This window comes from Colius striatus, chromosome 4 (genome assembly GCF_028858725.1).
Source record: "Colius striatus isolate bColStr4 chromosome 4, bColStr4.1.hap1, whole genome shotgun sequence".
NCBI lineage: Eukaryota > Metazoa > Chordata > Aves > Coliiformes > Coliidae > Colius > Colius striatus.
In genome coordinates this window covers 49,926,895-49,948,066 of record NC_084762.1, presented here as the reverse complement: position 1 = coordinate 49,948,066, position 21,172 = coordinate 49,926,895, and the positions used below count along the sequence as shown (strand labels likewise).

The 21,172-nt window shown below is 41.8% G+C and overlaps 1 protein-coding gene across 2 annotated transcripts; it reads left to right on the top strand.

Moving 5' to 3' along the window:
* Window positions 1-11,053: 11,053 nt before the first annotated feature.
* Window positions 11,054-20,607, top strand: AQP4 (aquaporin 4). 2 transcript variants are annotated; one of them, XM_061995109.1, is made up of 5 exons: window positions 11,054-11,115; window positions 15,741-16,155; window positions 17,068-17,232; window positions 17,578-17,658; window positions 20,210-20,607. In XM_061995109.1, exons 2-5 carry the CDS (start codon window positions 15,775-15,777, stop codon window positions 20,486-20,488), a joined length of 906 nt encoding a protein of 301 aa, XP_061851093.1. In that variant the 5' UTR covers window positions 11,054-11,115; window positions 15,741-15,774; the 3' UTR covers window positions 20,489-20,607. The 2 variants fall into 2 exon arrangements, with proteins under 2 accessions (XP_061851093.1, XP_061851092.1); XM_061995108.1 differs by lacking the exon at window positions 11,054-11,115 and adding an exon at window positions 11,247-11,278.
* Window positions 20,608-21,172: the final 565 nt, after the last annotated feature.

Below are 21,172 nucleotides of genomic sequence, written 5' to 3'. Positions count from 1 at the left end.
ATCTGTGCACACCTACCTGTCTTGTCATGTAGAAACTCCTCCTATCTTAGGCAGAGAGTTGTCAAGTTCCTTCCAGAAACCACAGTTTCCACAACTCCCAATGCCAATCATTTACCAAGATGTGCAAATTTGCAGTGTCCCATATAATTTGCATTAAAGAAGTAGCATTATGAGACATGAAGTGTAGGAGCACAACAGATTTACCTGGGCACTTAAGCACACGGAGATGTAAATTGACACTCAGTGGATTGAAAAATACATGTCAGTAGGATATTAAATGCTAAAGGTTTAATTTCCCTAATCTAGTTACTTGGGTGTAAAAACTGGCTGTACACAGACTAGCACCTGCCTATTGAACTATCTTGTTCATGATAAAAGCAGAAACAGACACATAAACAGATTTTTAAGCTTTAGGAATGATAATGAATTACGATTGATCTGAGTAATAATGTGTGTTCAGAGAGCTGAGTTCAACTACACAGAAGTTCTCTCTTTTCAAACTCTCACAAATGCATGTATAAATGCATGCACATGTTTTGTAAATCCATGTGCAAATATACATTGTGTATATGTGAGTCTCATAACATTCAGTCAAACATTTTTCAACAATGGTAAGAGGAGCTACTTTGCTGAAATCCTGAGTTTGACTTTGAAGATCTTAAATGTATATTAAGGTAAATAGTCCCTAAGAAAGTGAGTTCACATCTGTTGGCTCAAGATGTATAAATAGAATTTAGAATAACTCTGCAGTCATCTCTGGGTATAGCAGAGAATGAATCTGGTAGCATTGTACGTGCAAAGGTATCATATACTTTATAGGCATATGAATGTTTTATTGGCATGTTGCAGAGCCACGACGTTATTCCGAATGAACCTAAGCTACTTGCAGAGACTGCAAGTTTACCTCTTGTATGGGTTTTCTTGTCCAGGACAGGATGCTACCACCTCTAAGCATCTGCAGTTTGGACACCTGCACCTGCTTCTGATAACAGATATGGCTACAGGTTTGGGGGAGGGTAGGTCCTTGATAGGGAACTTGGAAGAGGAGGAAGTGGACACGAGTTTGTGGCATCTCTCTGATTTCAAGGAAGCTATTACCTGTTATGCACTCCAAGCCATAGACACCAGCTGTCACCTTTGCTGTGACTTAGCTGGTCTCTTGAAAACTAAAAGAAAAAAAAAAAAAAGGAGAAAAAAGAAAAACAGAAAAGGGACAGAGAGAAAACTTTTAACAAGGGGGAGAGAAGATAATTGTGGCTGGAGGTGACTGCACACACAGAAATTTCTGCTTTGCTGTTGTATCTCTGATGAAAGTACCTCAAGAAAAGCTCAGCTCCAAGGAAGGATGATGTTTCTCAAAATCACAGTTCTGATGAATAGCAGGGAAAACACAAACACAGAATCAAAGTTAGCTGAAATTGGTCGGTGTCTCAGCCACACTGCCAACAAATTTCCTTGTCTCATTTCTCCCTGAGTCTTCTTGTCTGTCTCCAGCTGAGTGGCTGCAGTGGGCCCAGGACACTGTGCTGCCTCTGCACACAGGAACTCCCCTAATGAAAGTATTGTTACCAGGCAGAAACTTGATCATAATTTATATTCTGCCTTGCTTTACTTAAAAGTGATGCTAAGACTTGAATTTCCAGCTTAAGCTTATATATGTTAGGCTATTCAGTTGGAGGAATCAGGCAAACTTTTCAGGTGGGCTGAGCAACTGCTGCTGCTACGTACACCAATAAGAGCTGCAAGGGCCACACCTGAAAAGCAGGTTAGTCCAAAGGGAGACTCCTCAGTGTGACCAAAGAACCCATTTCTTAGGAAATCAAGCCTACTAGCTTTTTACTGTAAAAAGATATCCCTAAACATACTTTATCTGGAAGCAGCAGAGGCTACTTTGCCAAATCCATACCTTTCTGAGCAAGCAATGGAAAAGGAGAGGGGATATTTCAGGACATTTTGAGAGATTCTGTTTAGCTTTTTCAATTTTGCTTTCCACATTTCTTTAATTTATTGCAATTTACCAAAGGACAACAAGCTCTCACACTGACATTTTTATAGCTGAAATCTGCTCTCTCTGCTGCCTTGGTTGCAGAACCAGGCACAGACTGAATGAGAGAAGCTGGGAACTTGTTATGTAAAAACTACAGTGAGTTTTTCTAGTGCTATTATGCCCTGACCCCTTATTTTGGCACAGTAACAAAACCACTGAGATTGGACAGTTGTAGGGTTTCCCAGGCTCTTTTTTTTTCCCTTTCTTTCATTTGGCCTCATCACAAAACTAAAGTGTACCCAAACTTCTGAAATAGTCTAGGACTTTCAGTATCTTCTACACACAAAGGAACAGCAGGGAATGATGTGTATTTTATTTATCGGGACAAATTCATGTCTAAAAATTTCCTTGCTCTGGATCATGATAGAAATCTCTGACACATTTTTCTAGTTGTTTGATGTTTGAGCTAAACTGTGTTCCTTAATGTATTACATTCTCTTTGTTTTCTGCATGTGCCTTAAATTCTCTGTTTTTAGAATAAATTATATTTGCCTGTAATTCAGGTGATTATTTTCCTCTCCAAGACTTGATCTTTGTTACCCTTCAGCATCCTCACTTGAGTAGAACACAAAAGTAAAATAATAATAATAAATAAATAAAATTAAAATAGGGGCAACAGAGGAGAGGAGAGGAGAGGAGAGGAGAGGAGAGGAGAGGAGAGGAGAGGAGAGGAGAGGAGAGGAGAGGAGAGGAGAGGAGAGGAGAGGAGAGGAGAGGAGAGGAGAGGAGAGGAGAGGAGAGGAGAGGAGAGGAGAGAAGAGAGGAGAGGAGAGGGAAAGGGAAAATTTTTTTGGCTTTTGTACATCTTTATGGTTTTGGAAACTTGGAAATTATCTACAGTTTCTTGGGTACACTGTAGCTCTTTGAGGCAAAGCAGTGGGGAGGAGGGTGACCTTTCAAGGACAAATTACGAGTGTCTGACATTGGACGGCAAAAATTGTATTGCAAGACTGCATGGAAGTGCCCTTCTGTGCCTCTTGTATCAAATAGGTTCAGTTTAGAGGTCAAAAAAATCTTTTTGAAAAGTCCATTCTGCAAACTCCACTTTGCAACACTGAGGACCAGGCTGAGTGCTTTGCTGACTCCTCTCACACACCAAGGACTGTCCACACTATGACAGGAACCTCACTGATTATGGTGCCAGCAAGGCGTGTAGCTGAAAAGAATCCTTTTCACTGATGTGTTGGTTCTGTTGCAGTGCTGGTAAGAAAAATGTGCTCATGTCAGTCAAGTATACAGGACAACACTGAAAATCAGATGGGTATTGTAGGTGTTTTGCTTATACAAAAGGGGACATGTGAAACCATAAACTTCTCAGAAATTTTCTCTGTATCCATTATTATAAAGCTAGATCTATTTTTAACAGGTATCAGCCTTCTTGGTTTGTATCCTTGAAAAGATATGGTGAGCCATATCTGCCTCATTTTTAAAGCACTGGTTTAATACAATACCTGTCTTCACAAAAATAGTTCTCTCCACAAAACTCACAAAATCTACTGTGAACAGACACTTATAGCAGAGCTTTCTACAGTCTATCCAAGGCGTGGATGCAGGAAAAGACTGATGAGTCTGAAGAGATAAGCCATAAGGAATGGTCTCTAACTAGTTGTTCTATATTAACAAGTTAAGTCTGAAAACAAGTCCAAAAGTATCTATTATACCACCTCCCCTATTATTATCTGGGATAAACATCTTTTGGTATTGTTTTTAATTATTCTCACAGCTCATAGAATTTTTTCCCCAGTTGGCTTTCCAAAAGAGCAACTTGCCAAACTATAAGTGCCCGCAAAGGCAGTCATAGAGGTTAGATTAGAAAATTATGCGTAGAAATAAATATGAAATGTGTAAGTAGCATAAAACATGGGACCCTTCTAATCCTACACTTGTTTCTTTTTTGTTGGTGTTGTTTTTTAGAACGGTAGGGGTTGAAAGGGACCTTTAGAGATCACCTAGTTCAACTCCCCTGCCAAGGCAAGTCCACCTTGATCAGGTCACACAGCAACACATCCAGGTGGGTTTTGAAGACCTCCAGAGACAGAGATTTCACACCCTCTCTGGGCAGCCTGTGCCAGGGCTCCCTCATCCTCGCAGTGAAATAGGTTTTTTCTTATGTTTAAATGGAACCTTTTGTGTTCCAGCTTCATCCCATTACCCCTTGTCCTGTTGCTAGATATGATAGAAAAAAAGGATGCCCCAACATCCTGACATCCACCACTTAAAAATATTAATCACACACACACACACACAGAGACACACACAGACACACACAGACACACAGACACACAGACACACACCCCCCCCCCGCCCCATCCATCCCCATGCAGTACCAGTACATGCAAACACTGGACTAGGGCTGTGCGCCTCAAAAGACTGTTTGTTATGGCTTCATGTGCTCCCAGAACATGCTCGCTAGAGTTCAATAGCTGAAGAAAAAACACAATTAACAGATCAGCAAACCATGCATCCATGCATGCAGTGGCTACTAGTTTCTGTCAGTAAAGCCAAATATGGCAGTAAGAAGTGTTTGTTTCTTTGTATTAATCTCTATTATCTTTGTTGACAATTAAGTCAACACAACAATCTCCAAAGCAGTAGAACTTCTGCCATAAAAGGCTCAATAACTCTAATTGCCATTTCTGAGTTTAAAAGCTTTCTCCTAGTCCAGTAAATGAAAAACTGTCAGAAATGAAATTAATATCCTACAAAAGATTTCAATAAAACATGCTGTCAGATTTTCTTTAGAAGCTTAAGGACAAATGAGCTTGAACTTGTAAATATTCATTGTCAGACCTTGCTTTTTGGTTACTTCAATAAAAGGTGAATTTTTGCATAGGAAAAAAAGATCAACATCTTCACTTCTATGACTGAAGGGTTTAGTTTTTAAAAGGTATTAATGTTGAGAGGGAAGAAAAACCCTGTAAAACACATAGTATTAAGAAGACAGTTACTATTATAATCTACAGGCAGCCTGAACGATGCTGAGAACATGCTGCAAAAGCCCATTCATGGTATATATTTCCACAAGGTGTATAAATCCTACGAATATGAAGCTATTATGTGTTATATTACAAACAACAGATGGCTTGGACAAATAAAAAATTCCTAGCATTGGGCCACATGTCAAATGTACTATGCCACTGAGGCTTAGCCTTGCCAGAAAAAAAAATCAACAACATCACAGGACAAGTTTTAATTCTTAAAATTATACACTGGTTGACTGAGGTAACTGTGCAGAGCAATGTGTTTGTTTCTAGAGGCTTTACCACAACACCGAGTGACATTTGTTTAAAGCATTACCATCATACATAAGCCATGGAGCAGCAAATGGATTCAGACCTGTTTGACAGTTCTCTGAAATCGGTTAATGGACTAGTCATGGCAGCAGTTGGCAGGGATCTGAAGGGATTGCTGTGAGGCCTCCTGTGCTTCAGGGTTTTCCTTAGCAAGTAAATCTGGAAGTAAATATAGAATCACTTCTCGTATAGTTTGAACATGACTTAAATTAGTAGGTTGAGAAAAGGATGGCCAAACACAGTGGACTGGATTGTTCTCTAGCATAATCCCTATCAGATAGAATGTCTTCAAAATTTCATGTCTCAGAGTGAAATATGAATGAGGGCTATATCCTGAGAAGGTGTGAGGAATTATTGTGGAGAAGCAAAGAATAATGCTTCCTCAAAGCAATGCTGTGGTAAGAAGGGCTAATTCAATTCCTAGGTGTGCTACAAGAAATGCTTTTACTTCAGAATATGCCTACTGGGAGTCTGATATTAAAAATACATTTTAAAAAGCATGTTGAAAAAGTGGTGAAGGCACAAACAAGAGCTGAAATAAAACGTTGGAGGAATTTTTTTAGAGAGATTTTGAGAGTTCAGTCTGCTTAGCTTATCAAAAGGATGAAAAGGATGATGAAAAGATGACTTGCTCACATTAAATAAGTATCCTCCTGGGGAGACAGTAGAAGTCCAAGAGGCTTTTTAATCTGGAAGAGAACAGCATGATAAGAAGCACTATATGGCAAACGAATTCATACAAACTCAGTTTGGAGACAAAGACCTTTTTTTTCTGATGAAAATGATGAGTCTTGGGAATAAACTACCAAGGGAATGGATGGTTTTTCTATCCCATGAGTTTTCAAATCAAGCAAGAATGCTTTTTGTAAAATATATTTAACCAAATATAAGTTATTTGACTCATTAAATATGTCATGAGGTAAAGTGTAATGGTCTACAATATATGAAATTAATTAGAAAACGTTATGTCTTAAACCCCATGATTGAGCTTTGTTTCTGTAGGAAACTGAAGCAGTGGTGAGGGAAGAGGCTGAGCATTTGGAGATGATGAGCTTACAAACAGTAGCAGGGAGATAACTCAGAATAGTCAGGAAAGCATGGTTGGGTGTTGAGGGGGTTACAACAGCACTACATACGAAGTGAAGTACTACATTTTCTGTGACTGATACGATTTGCGAGCGATTAGCCAACTTTCAGCAAAGTTAGACAAATCTCCTTGGCCCCACTCGCTAAGACTACTCAACCATCAGCCCACAGACTACCAGTATGTGGGTCTGTTTTTCCCTCCTGGCACATGCAGAGCCTCCTGCACCCTGGCCTGTGCTGCTGCATGTCACTGCCCCTCTCTGCAAGAGTGCTACTTCTTCATTTCCAGCTGACCTGGGAGTTTTCCCTCGAACTCCTGTACCCTCCATGAGTGCTCAAGGCTGGTTTCCTGCTCCTTCCATCCAGTTCATCAAATCCTGGCTGTCTCTGCTGCTGAGGCAGCTTTTTGCAGTAGGAGTTGCAGCAGGTTGTGGCAGGAGGGGAGAAAAAGGACTTTTTTCTTTCCATATTCCCAGCAAAAGGTCTTTCTGTGGCATGTGGAAATTAAACTGTTTCTAAAGATTGAAAGCCTCCAGGTGGTTCCTATACTACCTGGATCTTAATTTTGCTTTTCCAATTGTAATTGCTGCCTATTAAGGTGGGGGGGAGAGAGCAAAGAGAAAGCAGTCAATCCAAATTGTCTTGTGAGGGAGGTAATAGAGCAGGGCTAAAGAAAGCTCAGCAGTCATCTAAATGCACAGCTTCTTGTAAAACCTTTCTGAAAAGCCTGAATGAATCCCTCAAATGAATGGACATTTTTGTCCCTTTCAGGTCTCCTTCTCTAGCATGGAACTAAATGTGCAGCTTGTGGACAGACAGATTTCACACAAATAGAGAAGGAGAGTAAAACTAAACCTTCTGGAGCTTGGCCAGCAGCAATGTCAAATCTCTTGACTGATTTCCCAGGGAATTCTTGCTCTAAATGTCAGGAGAACATAGCCCTGCAGCCAGACCTGGACCAGACTGATACCAAGGCATGACAAAATGAATGACCTAAGTAACAAGATTACACTGCAGGAAAATTAAAACTTCAGAAATGTGCAAAGATCACATTTCAGTAAGCAGTATTTTACATAAGATCCTTTTAGTAGACAAAGCTTAACTCAAACTTACGAGACTTAAATTGGTGAGGGGAGGGCGATTTATTAGTGGCAACAGAATGAATGTTTCAGTCAGTCAGAAAAGAAAGTCTGAGTCTTTCTACAAACATCAATGTTTCCTGAAAGGCTTACAGCATGTTCTCAAATGCTCTTTTCCACAGCAGCCAAAGAAGGTCAAAGGAATTTAGTCTCCTAAAGGAGACTGCAGCACTTTGGAAACAGCAGCTAAGTCTGTCACTCGGCAACTTCTGAAAATCCTCCTGGAAGCTCCTCTGCTTTGGTTACCTGCAGCCCTCTCTGGCTACTACTCATGCTCACAGGGCTGTAAGGAACCTGAACAGCGTTGGGATTTCTGATCCTTCATCAGTTGTCACTGAAACTGGCCAGTGGCTTCAAGGTCTTTGGAAAGGGCAGGAACACCCAGAGAAAGGGAGGAGAGGAGAGAGAGAGCAAGCACATGCACGTAAACCTCATTCCTTTTGGAAATGGAAAGCCTGAAGTGGTGCTGAGAGAGGAGCCAAGCAAGCTGAGGAGCTTAACAGCAACACAAGAGAGAACAGTCCAAATCCACTGGGTACAAGGAGAAAAGGACTAAGGCACTAAGAAAACACAAAGTGCTTCTAAGTTATGTACTTTTTTTGATTTTTATTTTCTTTTTTTTTTTCTTAAGTCTTGTTTGAGCAACCCCACAGTCTGACAGTTGCCCAGAACAGATGCTATAGGAGCAGAGAGACTCTTCCCTCACTGCTATTTCAGTGAGGTGACAGAATTTAGTTCTGGGAGGTTTTCTGCCCCTCTCCCTGACATTGTTTTAGCTGGAATCAGATGTTTGCACATTCCTTTTGGACTCTGGCAGTGTGCCTCCTCCTCCATAACAGACCAAACCAAAATCTCAAATTCAGCATGCTTCAGCTGTCTGGGAAGTCCTTGTTCAAAACAGGGATGTATCTTACATGTTGGAGCATCTACTCACCATGGCTTACATTCCTACAGAGATCTTTAATTCATGATGAGCTTTAACACAATTTTTAATTTTTTCATAGATATTATTTTGGAGTTATCTCCTTAACAGTGTTGTGCACAAGGGCAGGGGGAATATTTCATCCTTGGGCATAAGTCCAAAGAGAGTTAACATAGGTTTTATAAAGATGGAAATATATAAAGGAAAACAAACAACCAAACAAAAGAATCTATGAAGTCCTAACTCCCAATGTGGACAATTTATTCCTTGACAAGTAGGGACAGTTTTCCCCTGTGTTTCAGTGCTGTCTCAAGGAGGATTTTCTTGCCTTCTGTGCTTTCAACAGAACATAGTCTGTTTGTTTGATTGGAGCTGGCACAGTGCAGTTTGCTCCAGGTTTGTGCCCGAAGCATTGCCTTTCTTTATTTCTGTGGCCACAACCTTTGTCTAATTCTCCAGAAGATATATCACAATAAGAATGGTAGCAGTGACAGAAGCTATTAAAGTTCTGGCTTCTCCATGTGGCAGTGATATGCTCTGCAGATCAAAAAGAGCAGATATATGCTATCTGCAAGAAAAGGAAAAGCAATTATTGGTTTTGCTAAGCAAATTTTGTTTGCGAACAAACAAATGAGCGGCAGGAGCAGAGTCTGCAAGGTGCCAAAGAACACGTGTGTTATCAGGGCAAAGCTATGAAAGCAAACTCAGCCCTGATTTGAAACAGCCAGCTGCAAAACTGCAAAGAAATTGGAGGTTTGTACAGGTGCCTTTTGCACCTTTTGGAACAACAGAGGAAAGGATTTGTATAATAGAAGTAGCCGTGGCATTAAGGACTGAAGTAATTAGACAATGACTTTGCCAAATCAGGTGAGAAAAGATGTGGCACATTCAAGTCACATTAACAGAGGCCACAGGTGTTTGAAATAGACTACTAAAGAGGAGTTTTTTGTATAGTAATTCCTAGCAGAGGGGGAAAGGGGAATATGGGTAAAAAATTTTATACAGAGAGGAACATACTAACTGAAATTGTTTCACTGTGAGGAACTTCTCTGCAGCCTTGACAGAAGAAGTTGATCTGTGGGTATATGAAGTATAGAATGGGTATATATGTCAATCAGACAATGTTAGGACTTCAGATTTCTGGAATTATTGTAGCAGGTTGTGAAGGGCACAGATTTAAAAACCAAGTGTCATCAAATGGAAGAGCAGAGCTGTGTAATGATGACTGCATCCCCCTCTTGACTAAGCCCAATACAGAAGCAAATGAAGCAAAGCCTGACAACAAGAAAGGCAAACATCTAGCCACCTGTTTTACCACGAGATTGCAAATGTATCTGGGCAACCTTTATGACATGGCTTTAGGAAAAGAGAAGGCAAATATTAGAGAGACAGCTACATTTCTACTTTACGATCCCCTTGCATTTACCATAAACTGTGATCAGTAAGTGTTTAACACATGGGCAAGACTTTTTCCCTTTTTTTTATTGCTGTGCATACAGATTTATCCAGGGCACTCTTAGTTGCTTTTCGGTGGTGTAAATTATTACTTACAGTCTCCTAGGAGAAGCTAAGAAATTACCTTCTGTCCATTGTTTCCATGACCAAAGAATCACAGAATCACAGAATGGTAGGGGTTGGAAGGGACCTCTGAAGATCATCTAGTCCAAACCCATGCTAAAGCAGGTTCCACCTAGATCGAGTCACACAGGAACAGAAAGAGGACCTTCAGCTCTTGCACTGTTTTCTAATGTTCGGAAAGATTATCTAGTACAGGCTGGATGTCCGTCATGCCAAATTTTGATTCTTTTTCTGTTGCTGTACAGATGCATGAGCAGTTGATGTAGTTTCTCCGTACGCACTATTTTAACCCACTTTAATACCTAAGCAACGTGTCTCTTAAAATGTTTGGTATCTAACTCATGCACAGGTTCTTTTACTGCTGTAAAGGTTTAAGCCCCAGGGAGGAAAAAAATAAAGTATAGTAAGGGATTTTGTAGATACTTTGTTCTATTTTCACTCCTGGGTCTTTCAAGTGGCAGTTTCTATGCATTTTGTAACAAAATAATAGTGCCTGGCAACTTAGATGACTTTGATTTTTTTTTTTTTTCCTACTACGTAAAGAGGTGTTTTTGTCATTGATTTAATGATGATAGGTTGTTCTCAGGGTGAGGACCATCTGAATTTCCTCAACAGCATGATGATGTAATTTCAACAGCACTTTTCAGTGGCCTCCACTGGCTTTCCACACTAGGCAAACTTTGTTAGAATTTAGCAACTTCCACCAAAGAAAACACTTTGCCTCTTTTGCAACCAGTAGAGTTCTAGGAAGGTGCTAATAGGCGTTTCAGCTGAGGAACGCTCCCCGTCTGCGGAGTCGATTAGACTTTTTTCTTTTCTGTTTTTTTTTCCCCCTTCAGTACAGCGCGTGGCAGAGGAGAAACTGATAAACCCTCGAGTCCTCCCCGGCACTGCACAGCCCAGGGGGCTCACTTCGGTCCCGGCTTCTCTTTCAACGAGCAGCCGCGGCCCCGCTGAATCAATCTGAATATCGGGGTGATGGCAGATGACCCGCAGCCCGTCCCGCAGCCGACAGTCCCTCGAGCACCCCGGGCCGGCGGGCAGCAGCAGGTAGGGGCCCGCGGCGGCGGCGGCGGCCAGCCAGACGGTTGGGAGCCGTGCCACCCCCCCGCCCCACGCCCCGGCCCACCCCGGCGGCCGCTCGCCCGCCGTGCCCGCCCTGCCGCGCCCGACGGGGAGGCATGAGCGACGGAGCGGCCGCGCCGCGCCGCGGGTGAGTGCGCGGCCCTCCGCGGGGCGCGGAGCGGCGGCGGAGGCAAGGGGGCAGCCAGGGAGGCAGGGAGGGGGCGGCCCACCCGAAGCGAAGATGACTTTACGGGAAAGCTTCAGGAAGAGGGGAGGGGGGACCGCGGCAGCGGGGCACCCCTTCTCCGCGCCCGCCGGGATTCACTCCCCCTCTTAGCCCGCGGTTGTCCGGCCTCGGGTCGCCCTCCCTGCCTTGACACGGCCCTTTGCACCGAGGGATAGCTCCCGGGAATCCGGGCAGCCCCAGCGGCGCCCCCTCCCCGAAGGCACTACCGGAGCCTTTCAGTCGTCCTTGGGTTTTCGCACAGGTGCTGCCAAGGGTTTCAACCCCGTCTCGTTTTCCGCACCCTGAAACTTTCATTCGCCCCCCGCGGTCCTGCGACGAAGGCGCGTGTGCGGAGAGCCCTGCTCCCTCACAGCCAAAAAGCCTGCCGAGCCTCCCCTTCCCTCCTCCTGTAGATATCCGTGCCAGTCTCTCTTGAAATACTCTGTTGAAAAAAGAGGCGAAACGGTATAAGTAAGCCCCGAAAAAGTGTGTTTGTTTTGTGACAGTAGCCTGTCCCCTGCCTTCCCGCAGGCTGACAAGAGGGTGCCTAATGTCCATGTGAGCTGCAGCCGGCTGTGCCAGCACAGGTCGGGGAGTGTGTGAGTTCGCTAAGGAGATGTCACTGTAAACAGCTGCCGCAAACACACAAAACTTGTGTGCCGCAGTGGTGTCGTGTGGGGTGTTTGGCTGCAAGCCCACATCCAGGCTGTCTGCTCAGCTCCTTGAACTGATACTAGTTCGAAAAGGAAGATAGCTTAAAATGCCGTTTGACTTATGTTCTGCAGCCTTTGTTATTATTTATGTTGTTACTGCTTTGAAGCCATAATCATGCCTCCAGCCTTGATAGCAGCACAACCTGTAAAAACCCACCTTGCATCCTATCAGACACAGTCCACTGTGTAATCTCATAGTCCAGACCACAGAATTTCAAGTGGGGCCACACGTGAAATTAATGTGTGACCGTAACATCAAAGTGTCTGGTTTTCTGTTGTATTTTGTGTTTATCTAAGGCAACCATGAACAATATCTGCTCTGAAAAAAAACAATGTTTTGCAACTTTGATGGCAAGTCTTAGCTGCTAGAAAGTCCCATTTTGGCTTCAGACCTGGCACAGCCATCATTTTTTGACTTATCATGAGGCTTTAAATTAACTGTATTCTGAAAAAGCAGTGGATGTTGGAGATTCTGTTGATAGCCTTTGGATTTATGTGAAAACCTGGACTCAAGGCTCAAACATGGTATTAAGCTTTTATTAGCATTTGTAGGAAGTTTTGCTGTGGAGATGAAAAATGTGAATAAAAGAAAGAAAAAATTGGCTATGACAGCTGGGCATTTGTTGGATGTTGAAATCATAGAAAAACATAGTACTTCATAAAAATATCTGTGTATTAAAAATAGATGTTTAGATCATTAACTATCAAAGTATAACCGACAGTGTAGCTCTACCATTTTTTTTTTTCCATGTAGCATATTGTTTCAGAGGAACAGAAATCTTTTTAATGTTGATGATCAGGCTTCTCTGTTTGAGTTACACTTTTTCCTTGCACACAGCATTTTTGCCTTTTCAGGGCTGTAATTGATATTGACTGAATTGACCAGATGTGATTTGAGCTGAAGAAGGAATATGAGATCCTATGAAAACAGGCAGAGAGAGCTGAAGTTGTTCAGGCTGGAGAAGGCTCCAGGGAGACCCTAGAGCCACCTTCCTGTACCTAAACGGGTATTGCAAGAAAGCCAAGAGGGACTTTTTACAAGGGCATGTAGTAATAAGACAAGGGGTAATGGCTTTAAACTGAAAGAAGGTAGACTTAGATGAGATATAAGGAAGAAGTTCTTCCCTATGAGGGCAGCAAGTCACTGGAGCTGGTTGCCCAGAGAAGTTGTGGATACTCGAACCTTGAAAGTGTTCAAAGACAAGTTGGATGGAGCTTTGAGCAATCTAGCCTAGTGGAAGATATACCTGCCCATGGGAGAAGATTTGGGACCAAATGATCTTTAAGGTCCCTTACAACCCAAACTGTTCTATGATTATATGATGCTATGACTCTGTGATCTGTCCTTCATAAGCGGTAGGCTCCTTCTCAAAAGGCACATCAGCAGTTCAGTAGAAGGTGTGATCTTCAGGATCTTCCTTGTGTCTCTCTTGCACATGTGCATGCACGTACATGCTCACTCTTCATGTGCTGTTCCAAGGTGTTCCACAACTAGAGGGAAGCTAGCTGCACAATTTTAATACCAAATAGAAACACCTTTTCCTGTCCATTTCTACAGAATGAAGGAATATAATTAATTTGCAGATCTCGCACCTGGACAATGGAAGTCACCATACCTGTCTCTCACGCTCCAAAAACCTACCTGCCCTTGGTGACTGGAAATTTTGTAGAAGTTTGGAGTATAACACCAGAGCTTGCATTTTGCTTAGAAGCAAAAGCTGAGGGAAATCCAGGTTGCATCCTAACTGAGCTGGGGGTGAAAAGGTGGATGAGTGCTTCTTCCCTCCTCTGTGTATCCAGATTGCTTTTACATGGGCTTTGGGATGTGCTTCATCCCCATATGAAATATTCACCTGAAACATGCCTGGGAAAATGAGCCTTTCTCAGTAGCGATAATATCACCAGTGTCTTATGCAGGCCACTAAAAATAAATTAGTGGGGAAGCAGTAAGGATGTTATTGCTAAGCCTTTGGGTTTCAGGGAGAATCTGGAGATAGGTTTCAAAGGTAAGGGCGACTAAATACCTGAAAGCTTCAGCATTGGGGAAGGCAATAATTTTGGAGCCTTTTTGAACCAAATGTCTAGTTTAGGTAGTTGATCATTAACTCACTTTTAATGTGAGATCTTATAAAAACATCCTTCTGTTTGTCTCGAGTTTGATCCAAAATCAGAAGATTTTGGGATCGACTTTATTACCTTTGAGGTTCTGGCTTAATTTCCTCTCTAGCAGAGCAAGTCACTCAGGTCTCTCAGATCACTTCACAAGCACTTTACAACAGCCATTTGCAGGAGATAATGTAATTCTTGTTCTCATCTGAGAGTCTAGAGAACTGAGATAGAGTTCAAATGACCTATCCAAAATACATAGTAAATTAGCATAAGAAATGAGACAGGGAAACAAATTATTTGCTCCAGTCACTGGATTAAATTGCCTTTCCCTATCTCACTGCAACTGTTAAGAAATTCATGGGCCATTCCTTTTGCAATAACTTGAAAAGGGCAGACATGCCTTTCAAGCTTCATTCTGATGTAAGTGGTATTAAATATGCATTGTAGCTCGGTTGCCTTAGATAACTGAGCATAAATTCATCCATCTTCTACTTGAAATTCTGTTCCCAAATGTAGCAGCTGAATATTCTTTCTTTTGTTTTCTACTTTTTGGAGGGGTTGGAGGTTTTTTGCTTTTGTTTTTAGAGAAGAATCTTGTTAGCATCCTTAGAAACTCATTAAAATGCTTCCCTTTTGGCTTATTCTCCTAATTTATTAATACCACAAATAACTTTCTCTTTGGTGACCCACTTTCATAGGTATCTGAACATCTAGCGGAATTGTAGCTCATCAGGAAGGCACTGTAGACTAACAAATAGCATCTCCAGACAGAACGGAAAAATCAAGACACTTCTTTTTTTTTTGCCAGTCGGGGTTCCACACACCACACATAAAGAAAAAATTATTGCTCTGTTCCACAGCTTACTTGTCTCTCTTTACCCAAAAGAAAGCACTTTATTGATTCTATGATGGATTTAAAAGTCGGGATTTAGGATTGCATCTATTCTCCTGGCTGAATTTAATTTTTACCCGATGTCCACGGTGAAGAAGATGCTCTCTGCATAAATATAAATACTGGTTTGTGTGAGTGTTCAGACAAATAGACTTTCTCATGTAGCTCCCAACACTCCCAACAGTAAAAACCTCCCAATACTACACTGTTAAAAAAATCTTTAGCGTTTGCCTAAGATACTGTTTTTTATTGAACTATTGTACCTGCTTTGTGAGAAGTACAGATTTGCTTAGACAAAAAGAGAATACCCACCAATTTATTGAGCAAGATGATCAACAGGCCACTGGAAGTGGTAGAACTTTACAGACTCTAGGTCAGGCAGAGGTCAACTGGTGCGGAAGAATACGATTCTTTTCATATTCACTCATTTAAAAAAATACAGAGGTTCCTTTTTGTGAACCGAAGGTATAAAGACAGTCCTATCAACTTGTGTCCTGCAGACACGCAAACACCGATCATGTTTTAAGGGCATTCTGCACAGACAGTCTTTGTGGTTGTCCCAGAGCAAGGATGCTCAGCATTTCTCTCCAAAGTCTGCTGGCTAGCAACCCCACAACAAGAAGGCATATTCGGTGACTTACTTCTGATGAAGCTTTGTTTTCCTTTTCAGTAAGTGTGGACGTCTGTGTAAGTGCGAGAGCATCATGGTGGCGTTTAAAGGAGTCTGGACTCAGCCCTTCTGGAAAGCCGTTTCAGCAGAATTTTTGGCTATGCTCATTTTTGTCCTTCTCAGCCTCGGCTCCACTATCAACTGGGGTGGATCGGAGAAGCCCCTGCCTGTAGACATGGTCCTTATCTCCCTCTGCTTTGGACTCAGCATTGCAACCATGGTGCAGTGCTTTGGGCACATCAGCGGAGGCCACATTAACCCTGCTGTGACCGTGGCAATGGTCTGCACAAGAAAGATCAGCCTCGCCAAGTCAGTCTTCTACATCCTCGCCCAGTGCTTGGGAGCCATCGTAGGCGCAGGCATCCTTTACCTCGTCACACCACCAAGCGTGGTGGGAGGCCTGGGAGTCACTGCGGTAATCGCTTCTCCTCTGGATCTTGAGCTAGACTAGCTTAGAGCCTAAGAAAGTATAATTAGTGTCACACAGAATAAAGAGAGCTCAAGTAGAGATTTCAAGAGCTTGATGTTTTATTTACAACATCTAGACGGGGCTTAAAGCTCTCTTTAGGATAGGTTGATGCAGCATTAATATCCGTAGCTGTTCTTTTTATAGAAGTTCTCTTTCCTAGAACTTCCCCAAATCTGATGACAGCAGGTAATGTTAATTTACATAAAAATTTTAAATAATAATTTATGCATGAAATGCTATTTTTATATGGGTTGGGGAGGGGGAAATTAATTCTATACCGTTATGATGGGGATTGAAAAAACATCAATTTAAAATGACATACTTTTGAAATAGATTGTGGCTTAGATTTCAGCTTTCTTCTAAACTAATAAGGAATGCCATCACTTAGCCCTGTTGCAGGACTTATTAAAAATGCACTTGAGCTGCACACTGCTTAATTTTTAATTGAAATTTAAATTAATTAAGTCAGGGCTAATTAATGAATTTATAATTGAATAGTAAATTACAGTGCTCCCAAGAAAAAAAAAGTGGTGAAGGGGAAGTGCAGCATTTGCAAATCCCTGTGTAAAAATAAACTGTACTTCTGTAGTCTAACTTTGAAGTTTCGTGTTGGATGTTGCTGTTAAGCCTTCTGTTCTCAGTCCAGCAGTAATTTTCCATATCTCTCAAAGAAAACAAAAAAAAAGTGATGGTGACGGATATGACATGGAAACCTGGAAACCTTTGCCTCTAAATTTCACAGCTGTCTCTCACTGTGTGCTATTTAGAAATCTCTTTCATTGAGTAATGTGTGTGATGGCTTTCTGATTTACAAAGTCACCTTTATTTCATCTCCGGTGTTTCTTTCCCTTCTTGCAGGTCCATGGGGATCTTTCCGCTGGCCATGGTCTCCTGGTGGAGTTGATAATTACATTCCAGCTGGTTTTTACTATTTTTGCCAGCTGTGATTCAAAGCGAAGTGATGTCACTGGTTCAGTAGCTTTAGCAATTGGACTTTCTGTTGCAATTGGACATTTATTTGCTGTAAGTTAATGGTTTCTCTTTAAAAAATAGACCCCTTGTCCCTTTATGACTAGTTCAGAAGTAAATGGAAACTTCGGTGGCCTTTATAGCTGCTATAACCGTATAGCTGCAATATTCTTTATGGAGCCACGCCAGAACCCTTTGAAGTAGCAGGAGGGTCCCCCCAGGTAGGGTGTTGCATCAGAGATTTTCTACCTGTTTATCTATGATTTTGTTAATTTTGTGCTAAGACTAAGGAGCATAGAAGCCATGCAAAACAAGGGTGTCCCTAGTACAAGGACTAGCAGAAACTGAGTAACAATCTTCAAGACTTTAATAAAATGTAACGTTTTGTCTGTGCTTTAGATCAATTACACCGGTGCCAGTATGAACCCTGCTCGATCATTTGGACCTGCTGTCATCATGGGGAGATGGGAGAACCAATGGGTAACTCTGCTTTCATGCTTCCTCGACCTCAGCGATAGTCAGCTATCAGGATCTTTCATACATCGTTTGCTCTTAGTTATCTATACCAGTACATCCCATAGAGACCATCACTAAGAAAGACAGGCAGTGACCTGCCACAAGCTTTGATGTAATTAATGCTCCCTGACAAGGACTGCAGTGCTATGCGCCTTGCTATTCAGGGGCCATTTTATGGAGGTAGTACCTGGGGTAGTAAGGAAATCATACAAAAAGTTCAAAACAGAAGGAGCAACCCAATGAGACTGAAAGAATTGAACTGTTAGAAAGAAAAATCCTCCAAGGTGGATTGCAAACCCCCTGGTCATACTGGTGAGAAATGATGGAAGTAATTGTCAGCTTCACGTTTCACCTGGTTCTGCAGCAAACTGGGGCAGAGATATAAAATGAGAGCAGGGGCCCTCTATTATCTAGTTCCCAGGGGAGAACCTGCCTCAGCAAATGCCTGCAGTGAGAGATGAAGAGGCTGCAGTCTGGTCTTTGCAGACCAGACCAGATGTTAACCTGCTTCAGTTGGGAGGCATCAGCTTAACTCAGAGTATTTGCACAGGAAACAATTTGATAAATAGATTGTGAATGATGCAGTCATTTTCTATAGCATTCTGCTATTAAATTTACCACAAACCAATTCACATTTTATAACAGAGAGATGGATTGTATCTCAGCCTCACCTAATTAAAGACAGGGAAAGCATTTCTAGGGATACTTTCAATGTTAATTTTAAGAGCTGTGTGTTATAGTGCATATAAGGATTTTCTTGATTTTTAAAGTATGAAGCCCATATTGCTCCCACTGCATCTAGTAACAGAAATAGCATTGTCTTCAGGCCCTAAGGCTCCAATTCTGCAAACATGATACTGTGTGTAACTTTGTTCACAAGAGTTATCCTGTTGAGGCAGATTTACCCAGTTATCAGTGAATGGCTTGTTGCTAGAAAAAAGCTGCTGTGATTTTTCACAAGATTAATTATCCATACTCTGAGGAAGACTGTAACTTACAACTAAAACTATAAACAGTAAACAAATAGGCCATGGAGAAACTTGTAGGAGAAGCTTAGCTACTGTCCTGGTCACTTGGAAATACGTCAGTTCCTCCTCCAGAGCAGTGACATTGGCATGCCATTGACAGAAGCCTGTGGGCTTCTGCACCTACCAGTGTTACTGAACTGCTGCATGTCATGCTGAAATAGATAGGTACCCTACAAAGCTATGTATCTTGATTTTATTTGCTTATTCAAATTAGACAAGCAGATAGCTGACTGTTGGATTATGTGGGTTCAGAAGACAGATTTGGATTATTTTGGAAATGTGAACCTGAAATACTGAAGTAGAACTGTTTGTGTATACACTAGGAAAAGTTGTGTTTCTTAAAAGTTCATTATTAGCTTGGATGAAAATGCAGAAAGAGAGTCAGTTTTCTACATTTGTGCTTATTTTGTGTGTCATCTTGCAAAGAGTCTATGTAGGTTGGTAATGAGCGATGAAAATTTAGAGGAGGCCTCCTGGAAAGAGGTGCATCAATAAAACTTGAAAAAAATGTTTCTCTTTGAAGATGCAGGCCTACTTCTCACTCATCATACCTGTATTATTTTAAAGGCAAAGCTATGCCGGAGCTGTACTTGACAAGTCCTACATGACTCCACCACGATCTGTGTCCTTCTTTGTCTCAAGAAATGTTTTAGTCATTGTTGATCCAAGTAAGGATAAAGAACCTATACTTTTGTCTTACTGGACAAATAATTAAAAAAAGGGTAGATGTCCTATAAAGAGAGGAAAAAAAGCTGCTTTTTATTAACAGGAGAAGGTAGGGCAGCCGGAGAGGACACCTGCATGTCTGTTTGTGGAAGGTGTCCATAGCTTCACTGCCACTCAGCTGTTCTGGCCCAGAACAGTGGTAACCAGTCATGTAGGCTGAAATCTTTTTCAGGCATCAGTGAAGTAGTAACTGAACCTCACTGACACGTCAGCATAGATCCTTCTTCTCTTTTGCTCCATGGAGTCCACTGTCTGATGAGTCCCTAAAAAAAGGTACACGGGGAGAGGAGTTTTTAGGGAAACGTCACACCCACTGATGTGAGGCAGTTTAGATGACTGGATTCAAAGTGACTAAGGAGTATTTATGAAGTGGGTGAAATGTATGTGTGTGAGACAGAGAGAGATTGGGAAGAGTCAGAAAGCAGAAAAAAACTGACCTAGGACTGATGCCTTTGACTGCCTAAGAGACTGCCTTTTGACCAACGTCATATGTGATTTTAGAGCAGTCACCATCTGTGAAACCTATGGTGGTTACACTTCTCTGCTTCATAAACTGGTACAATGGCAGATTTCAACCAAGTTCATGAAAGCCAGGGAGCTTTTTGATCATACATTTCTAAAGAGTTGATTTTAACAATTGTGCCGGGGCATTTTGCAGATGCTTTTCTGGGTGAGATCTGTAGTGACATGCTTTTGTCTGAGACCCTGGCTTCTTTGTCTCCTCTATCACTTAACGCCTGTATTTTTCCACCTCTTCACAGGTATATTGGGTGGGACCAATAATAGGAGCAGTCCTTGCTGGTGCTCTTTATGAGTATGTCTATTGCCCAGACGTTGAACTCAAGCGCCGTTTTAAAGGTGTCTTTGGTAAGGCTACCCAGCCGTCCAAAGGGAAGTACATTGAGGTGGACGATAACAGGAGCCATGTAGAGACCGATGACCTGATCCTGAAACCTGGCATAGTTCATGTGATTGATATCGACAGGGGTGAGGACAAGAAGGGAAGAGATCCATCCAGCGAGGTGTTGTCTTCTGTATGACTAGCAAGAAGCACTGAAAACAGAGAGCAGCCTGCTAGCACGTCCACAGATATCCTTCTGCCTATTAAAGAAACAGATCTCCTCTAGACTGAGTGTCTTACCATTTCTTAAAAGATATGATGAGGGCAGTTGTGTGGTAGCAGTGTCACCAAACCACACACCTGCTCAGTTGGGAGATTAGCACTTTGCTATAATTAGGATTCCCCATCTATTATTCCAAATCAAGAGTCATTCCTAGTACTTTCCTTTCCTTCTTTCTGGAGCAACCCCAAAGTCAAAAAAAGAGATGAAAGCATTCTCCTTTAATAAATCAGTCAATAATGAGAAAAAGATAGAGATGTTTAACATTCAGATTGACAGTTAAGACATATCAGGAAATGCCTATAGACATGAAGACCTACTTATCAGATTGTTCTTCTGACACTTAATTGAGTGTTGTCAGCTCTGATTAGAACATCTTATCCATTAAGCATCCTCTGCAAGGTTCAGAGACAGCACCAAGTGTATTTAAGAGTTTTATCCACAGTCAAGCAAGGAAGTATTGTTTCCACTCCCACATATCACTGTTGTGTTGCAAACTACCTCTCAAAAAAATGATACTTTGATAGGTTTGGAAAAAAAAATAATTCTATCAACCCATCAAATTTCACTCATGTGATTTGCAGTATAAATATATTACCTTTG